The following is an 8,481-nucleotide window of genomic DNA, read 5'->3' as shown; positions in this document are numbered from 1 at the left end:
TTTACAGTGAATTAAGAACATTGTAAGGCCCAACGCGGAGTGGTTAGTCCATAAAAACATTTATTTGGTGTATGTTTGTACACTAGAGTAATTTACAACGGTTTTGAACGCAGCTCAACCAATCAGAATATAATCAAGGACCAGAACTAACCATTTAATAAATGATTTTAATGTGATTGTACAAAGTCATTATATCAAAGTTGACATTTACAGGCACATATCAATCATAACATTCTATACTAAACATTTATGCGGTGAAAAATTTGTTTTGTACAGCCACACTACAGAGTCTTATACTGCATCGACTTAACAAATTCATCCAAAATAAAAGGAAATCCAACCTTCACAATGAAAAAAAATTAAAATTAAAATTAAAAAAATAAAGTAATAGTAGGCTACGGCAATTGTGCAAACAAAGCACCTGCGATAAAAAAAAAGTGCAATATGCAACTCCCTTTTCTTATGTTAAACTAGCACGTATCCCAAAGCCTTTAACCCAGAAATGTGCTGTTCTCTGGCCAATACTGCTGCATAAGGGAAATCTCTCTCACTCACAGACACACACACACACACACACGCACACATGCACTCATTCACTGGTGCAGAGTTCACTATGGCCAAAGGGGAAGTTTGGAGGAAAACAAGGGCCAAGTCTCTTAACATTTATTATATCTTCCATGGATTAATTAGCGTAGCGCTATCAGCAATAAAATAAACGTCCCAAAACACACAAGTCTATGAAGATAAACCTACATCCCGTGATTTCCTGGTTTCATCAAGTGAAAAAACACAGAGCCCTCTGCCATCTGGTGGACATTTGTTGTGTTGTGCCATAGTGGCCTATCGCTACACCTACATTATACACTCTGGAAATATCTCATACACAAGTAAACTATTCATACGTAGCATACGTAGATCCATTTGGGCTCGTTATTTTCTATATATACATATAATATAGACAAAATGATTCAGTTTAATGACTAAATTCCACATTATCAAGACAATTTTCCAAAATGTAACTCCCCCTGTCCATTGGATAACGTCTGGTGATCAGCTAAGCAGACTGATTAAGAACCTGATGGGTGATTTATGAAAGACTGCATATACTGATCTGTTGAGGACCATGTAGAACTGTAAAACAGAAGCACCTCAAAATGTTCCCTCAAATAGTGTGCGTTAAGACATAAACACAGTTCATGAGGGTGCTGATACAGAGCAGGAGAAGATCTGACCTAAGAACAGTAACTCAGAATCTCCGGTAGACAGGCGGACGTCCCGTCCAGGGGTCAGCACATAAGAGACCGCTGTTCACGAGCCTTCAAACTTGTTCTTTTTTTCCTCCTAACAGAGACACTGAGACAAAACAAAAATTCGTTATTAAAATACCATGGTTTATTTATTTTTACAGTGGATCCGAAATTGCTGCTGCTTTACTTTTTCTAAAGTTAATATACACATTTTTTTTCATTTCTTTTTTTTTTAAATGATTTCAGTATAACAACTTGAAAAAAACTGGAAAATTATATTATTTCAAAATGTCATAAAATTTTAATGAGAACAGTTTTTGAACGAATATGCCACATTCATTTAATGTTATAATGTTGATTTGTTTTACTTGTGAACCCCACAAACTGCAACGCAAAACAAAATGCAACAAAAACACTAAACAAAACACAGCATTACACTTGCACCATTGTGAAAAGTTTATACCTTTTCAGTTGTGGTAAAGTTGTGAAAAGTTCATACATTTTCGGTTGGGGTACTTTTGGAACACACAATATGCACAAAAAAATAAACCAAAATGCAAAAAAGAAAAAAAGTAAAATGCTAAACAAAAAACAACAAAAAGTCAAATGCTAAACAAAATGTAAAAAAAAAAAACAAAACTATTATTCTAAACAAAATGCAACAAAACATCAAAAAACAGCATTGCACTTGCGCATTGTGAAGGATTTGTTTGGTCTACTTTTGGACACCACAATGTGCAAAACTAAACAAAAAAAAAAACAAAAAAAAAAAAACAAAGCTACAAAACATTTTTTTAATAGTTAAATGCTAAACCATAATCAACAAACAAACAAACAAAAAAATCCTAAACAAAATACTACAAAGCAAATCAAAACAAAAACAAAAAAGTAAGACAAATTCTAAACAAAATGCAACAAAACACAGCATTGCACTTGTACCTTGTGAAGGGTTTGTTTGGTTCGTACCTTTACGAGTGCAAAAAAAAAAGATGCAAGCAATATGCAAAACAAAACAACAAAGTAAAATGCTAAACAAAATGCAACAAAACACAAAACAAAAAAGGAGCATTGCACTTGCACCTTGTGAAAGGTTTGTTTGGTTCATAACTTTTCGGCTGGGGTACTTTGGTCCCCACAATAAGCAGAACACAACAAAAAAGTAAAAATGCTAAACAAATTGCAGCAAAACAAAACTAAATCAAAACAAAAAAAGTAAAATGCTAAACAAAATGCAACAAAACACAGCATTGCACTTGCACCTTGTGAAAGGTTTTGTCTGGTTCATACCTTTTCGGTTGCGTACCCATGCATTTCCAAAGAACAGCATAGAGGGCTAACAGAAGGCCTATGAACACCGCGGCAGCGATCGCACCTGCAAACACACCAAACGCTTGTTAAACGCTGTCTGCAGTCTTGAAAACATTTGAAGAGGCACATAATCTGGATCTTATATGCAGAGATGAGATAACGCTGATATAGAGTGTGACCGAATGAGAGGCCGCAGTTTCATTGTCTGCAATCCAGTCACTGGTCTTCCTAGTGGATACATTGGTACTGTTAGTAAACATCTCCATATCCTATAGTCAGTTTATGAAACATCATAGCTGCTTTATATACGTATCTTAGGCCTCTAAAAGGTCAAAGGTCTCACTAAATGAGAAAGAACATTTTTAATTAGTGTTTTATATTCAAGAATCAAGACATAGAAAGGCATAAACCCTGTGTGTTTAAAGAGATATATACTCTAATGAGGAAGCATGGAGGAGGAGGAAAATTCCAGTTATGGCATGGAAACCTGTTTAAACCTGTGAGCAGGTAAAAGGAAAATCAGCCCTGAGCAATGATTTAACACTCCATATTCCATACATTTGAAAAAATTGTATTGGAAACAAAACAAAATCATATTACCAACATTTATTTCCAGGTGAGTTGCATGGTTTAATCTCATTTATGGAATGCAATGAAATATTGAAATGTTTAAGTCTGACATAGGAGTCCAAATACTTCTGGGGCCAACCTATGTGTAGTCAATGAATGATATTTTCATAAACATTCTGCAAACAAATTAGGTTATGTCCTCATTTCAAATGATCAGCTCAGCCTCTGATATTCTGCCCTTGTCCAGAAATTCCAAGTGTTTAATAACGATACACACACACACACACTTCTCTAGAAATTTTGTGTATACATACAGTATGGTGTTTTTTTTTGAGAATTCGTTGATTTTGATATTTCTACAAAAATACTGTAACCCCTTGTTGTATTTCCCAGGCAAAAGGTCATACAAGTTGTGAAATCAAATGATTAATCTCACGCTTGATTTCCACTCTTCTCAGAACATGAAGAGAAAAACAAAAAAAATGTGATCCATAGGAAAAAGAGCAATTAGAAAGGAGAGCTGTCAGATAAATCATGTTCCCTAAGGTTGTATTTTGACAGGACTTGTATGTTTTAAAACATGACTGATTAATGTCTGCTTGATAAGAAAGACATGACAACATTTATAACAGATAATGAACAAGGTAGGACTGAGGAAAATTGGCCAAAGACCGACTGAATGAGAGCGAGGAACAGAAATAAAAGAGGAAGGGCAGGTCAGATCACTGACAGGTGAAGAAATCTCAGAGAATCAACTTCAAATGTACGAGCAGAAATCAATCTAAAAATGCTGATCTGCTGCTCAAGGAACATTTCTTATGATTATCAACATTGAAATTCCAGGATACTTTAATATATTGAAAAAAAAAACAGCATTCATTTAAAATGGAATTTTTGTAGCATTATATATGATCACTTTTAGCCATCCTTGCTGAATAAAAGTATTAATAAAAAAACTGACTGAATGGTAGTGTAGCTGAAAAGCCGATCACTTTTGCACTCTATTGTGACCTCGAGAAATCAGAGAGTGAAACTCTACCTGGTATGATTCCACTCTCTCTGTTCACGGGGGTCTCAGCAAGAGGGGGTGGGCTGGCCGTTACTGAGCCTGTGGAGACAATGAAGATTATGTTAAAGCATGTACACCATCATTAGCATGATGTAATTAAAGCTGTTAATGCATTACCATTTCTATCAGAGATGAAGGGGAGCCATGAAGACACTTGGGAAACTATCTGGGGAGAGAAAACAACAGGTTATTCAGTGAGAAAATTATAGGTGTGGCTTGATTTTACCTGACTGAATTGGGAAAAGTGGGTGTTAAATACCATAATAGAGGGGGTGAGGGAGGGGTTAAATAAATAAGGTATAAGATATAATGTCATGTATGCTGTAACTGTATGACAGCTACAGATATCATTCTCGATATTACCTTCTCACAAGTAGCATTTATTTCTCTGCCATGATTAATATTCTGTATAAGAGCATGTCTGGTAATGGAGATAAAGCGGGTAGCTAGTCATGTGATTCCAAAATGGCAGCTCCCATGAGGGCGGACCTGCCCCATCACGTAGAATAAAACAGAATTGTCTAGGCCACTGATATAGCTGAAGTAGTCATTATCAAATACAAGTGTACATCATTTTAAACATATTTGTCAAAACAAGTATCAACAGAGCCTGTCTATCCCAAGCGGCAACCTCCTAACCTGGTAATACCAAACTCTGCTACTTCGCTTTGCTTCGTAGACAGAGTCTGGCATGGCATAATTGAAAAGCGTTTTCTTTCTCGCGGGGCGGCGCTTATCTGAAGTTTAAAATCATTGGTTACCCGTAAGCCAATCACATAACGTTTGGTTATGGCGTGTGTTATGCGCATGCTCAGCCGCATCTAACTTCCACTGTAAACACATGTATGATGCGAAAACAAAACCATCGAGCGAAATACCGGAGTGAACATGGCTGTGAACGACTTTTGCAGATTATGTGAAGTAAATCTACGCATCCACCACGGAACAATCAGCGTCTACGTCACGGCTCTCAGCCCGCCCTCTGTTCGTTGATTGGCCGGCTGTTTTCAGGCCGGAGGAAAACGGAAAGCTATTACGCTGTCTCAGACTGAGTACAGAAGCGAAATGAAATTGAGCGGAAGTAAGAAGTCTGACGTAGTCAGGCTAGCAACCTCCCTGTCTCTCTCTTGAAACCAACACGGAAGTGAATTCAACGGCAATTCATTGACTGGCCGCTTGAGGCTGGGTGCAGAAGTGAGTCAAATCTGCATCTCCTCCATGTTAAAACACGTTTACAGCCTGGTGCAAAAAGTGGCTTTGGTCTATATAGCTTATTTTTCCCTTCATGACAACTGTGAGGGGGGTGATTTTTTTTATAACTCGTCCGTTTACATTATATTAAGCCTTAAAGTTCTGCATAATTAAGGGCGTGTCCACTTTTGAGTGACAGGTGGATTCCTGCTGCTGTGGTCATTAGTCATCATTAGCCATTTGTCTGCTGTCTGTTAGCCGTCACGTTACTTCAGCTCATTGTCTGACTGTAAAAATAAATAAATTCGAGAGTGACGCGCTGCCAAGATGGCGACGGTCGGCCACGCCCACTTTAGGCTTCAAAAACGGTCTTCAGAAACCTATGGGTGACGTCACGTCATATTTTTTTACAGTCTATGGTCTATCCTATGGAAGCTTGTTTCTGCCACAAAATAAAACATTTTAAAAGATAATTGTGACTTTTTATCTCACAATTGCGAGTTTACATCTCGCAATTCTGACTTTATTTCTTTTATTTCTCAGAATTGCGAGATATAAAGTCAGAATTACGTGAAATAAAGTCGCAATTGCGTGTTATAAAGTCAGAATTCTGACTTTTTTTCTCGCAATTGCGACTTTATATCACGCAATTCTGACTTTTTATCTCACAATTGCAAGTTTACATCTCGCAATTCTGACTTTATTTCTCAGAATTGTGAGATATAAACTCACAATTGTGAGATATAAAGTCCAATTCTAAGGGAAAAAAAGACGGATTTTTTTTTTTTTTTACCTCAGAATAGTTTATATCTCACGATTCTAACTTTATAACATGCAATTGCGACTTTATATCATGCAATTCTGACTTTATATCTCCCAATTGCGACTTTATTTCTCAGAATTGCGACTTTATATCTCGCAATTGCGACTTTATTTCTCAGAATTGCGACTTTATTTCTCAGAATTGCGACTTTATATCTCGCAATTGCGACTTTATTTCTCAGAATTGCGACTTTATATCTCGCAATTGCGACTTTATTTCTCAGAATTGCGACTTTATATCTCACAATTCTGACTTCATATCTCGCAATTCTGAGAAAAAAAATGTCACAATTCTGACTTGATATATCGCAATTGTGAGAAAAAAAGTCAGAATTGTGAGATAAAAAGTCGCAATTATTATTATTTATTTATTATTCAGTGGCGGAAACAAGCTTCCATAGGTATGTGCTTTAAGTCAGCATGAAACAAAGTTACGATGGTCGTTTCTAACCCTATTGCAACGTATCCAAGTGAAACTGCTTTTCGAACAAGAAAAAAAATGTAGGGCCTTGCGCTGAAAAAAGTGTCAACAGAGAAGAGAAGAAATATCATTCCAGTAGGGAGGGGAAGTTATTTTGAGTAAAGATTACATGGGTAAGTGAATTTGGAAAGAATTCTTTTTAAAATAATAAATACTGAAACATTCAATAAAAAAAAAATTAAAAAGAATAGTCCATTTTGATTTCATGGTGGCTTTAAAGGACAAAGAGAGAGGGAGGGGGCATGTGTCGAAAGATAAGAAACTATGCCATGACTGAAAGTTTCCAAAACATGCTGGAAGACAGGAAATGAGAGAGAGAGAGATTGAGAGAGAGTTTACTGTTTCCCAAGAAGTAGTTTTGCTCCTCAAAACAACAGTTGATCTGTGCTGTAAATGCAGTCATCTGTCTTGCAAAATGTAACTTTATGTCAATGCATACTAACAAAAAAATAAATAAAAAATGGTTAGCTAATATGCTGATACACTGACCTATTTTGTATACAGTACTACTTTCCTCATCTTAAAAGACACTGTCTTTAAAAAGCCTTTCAACAGGTGGAGCATTTATAACACATACTGCAGAACAGAGTTTTGTATTGCATTGCATTGTTGCTTTACCTGTTTGAGACTCTGGTCCTGTGGTTCTTCGTGAAGAGAGCTGTTGTTGTTGTTTCTCACCTCCGTCCACATGTTTCAGCGAGTGTGTGTGTGTGTGTGTTCCCTTGATCATCACGAGGCGCCCAGTGTGAAAAGAGCGAGACTCAAAACAAAAAAATGTCAAATCGCTCCTAGTTTGCTCTTAAAGTGGCCAGGGTACATAAATCTAGTGGGCGGGGCAACAATCCTCCCTCTACTTATCTATAGTCTCTTCACCTCTATTTTGCAACGCGATTCATTTTCATTCGGATTCATTAGGTAAAAGAATAACAAGTGTTTGACCTAAAAAAAACATATAACAATATATATTTCTCAGAAGGAGAAATCTTTCACAATATATCTTGACAGATGTGAGCTGAAAGTAAGTAAATAAATAAAACTGTGGAAATAAGACATTTGAAATTGCAGTGGAGAGAAAGTTTTTTTTGGGAATACCAATTCAAATTTCGGTCTGACATGGTGTAGATACGAGTGTGGTGTATGGAAAAGAACTGCAAAGTCTTAAATTCCTCTTTTGTGTTCGAAAAATTCTGAGGCGGACAGTATTTTTACTCTGCTTAAGTACATTTTTCAACTCGTTTTTCTTTGGAAAACTTTTACTTCACAACATTCCAATGTCGTACTTTTACTGCACTAAGTTTCAGTTTTTTTCATTTCATTTACATACTTAATTACGTTGGAAATATAGTACTTTCTTACTTTTACTCAAGTACAAAATGTATAATGTAGGCTACTTAAGTATCAAAGGGTAAAAAAAAAATGGAATATTGACTTTTATTTATGAAATGTAGTGCAGTAAAAAGTACAACATATGCTTTGGAATGTTGTGAAGTATAAGTTTTCCAAAGAAAAACACTCAGTAGCCTACAGAAAACTTGAAAAATGTACTTGACTTAAAGTAAAAATACTTCACTACTGTCCACCTCTGGAAAAATTACATGAGGGTGAGTAAATAATGGAAGACTTTTTATTTTGAGGTAGAATTTTTCTAAAAGCACATTAACCACTTTACACCTGAATTCCACTGAGAAAAAAAATCCTCAATTATGACCTAAAGTTTAAACACAGCAGAATATTTTGAAAATAACACACACTGTAACAATGAGCAATGCAATAAAAATGAATAAAAAGGGAAG

At 36.0% G+C, this 8,481-nt stretch overlaps 1 protein-coding gene across 2 annotated transcripts; it reads right to left on the bottom strand.

Annotated features, from left to right (window-relative positions):
• Nucleotides 1-45: 45 nt before the first annotated feature.
• LOC307174355 (uncharacterized protein) lies at nt 46-7,489 on the bottom strand. 2 transcript variants are annotated; one of them, XM_079898114.1, is made up of 5 exons: nt 7,307-7,489; nt 4,312-4,360; nt 4,165-4,233; nt 2,535-2,619; nt 46-1,353 (listed from the first exon to the last, which is right to left on the bottom strand). In XM_079898114.1, the coding sequence occupies exons 1-5, from the start codon at nt 7,376-7,378 to the stop codon at nt 1,287-1,289; spliced, it is 342 nt and encodes a 113-aa protein (XP_079754240.1). In that variant the 5' UTR covers nt 7,379-7,489; the 3' UTR covers nt 46-1,286. The 2 variants fall into 2 exon arrangements, with proteins under 2 accessions (XP_079754240.1, XP_079754241.1); XM_079898115.1 differs by having other exon boundaries at nt 157-1,341; nt 7,307-7,440.
• Nucleotides 7,490-8,481: the final 992 nt, after the last annotated feature.

The sequence above is a fragment of the Squalius cephalus genome, assembly GCF_949319135.1.
Source record: "Squalius cephalus genome assembly, chromosome: 16".
Taxonomy (NCBI): Eukaryota; Metazoa; Chordata; class Actinopteri; order Cypriniformes; family Leuciscidae; genus Squalius; species Squalius cephalus.
This window is presented reverse-complemented; position numbering and strand designations above follow the sequence as displayed.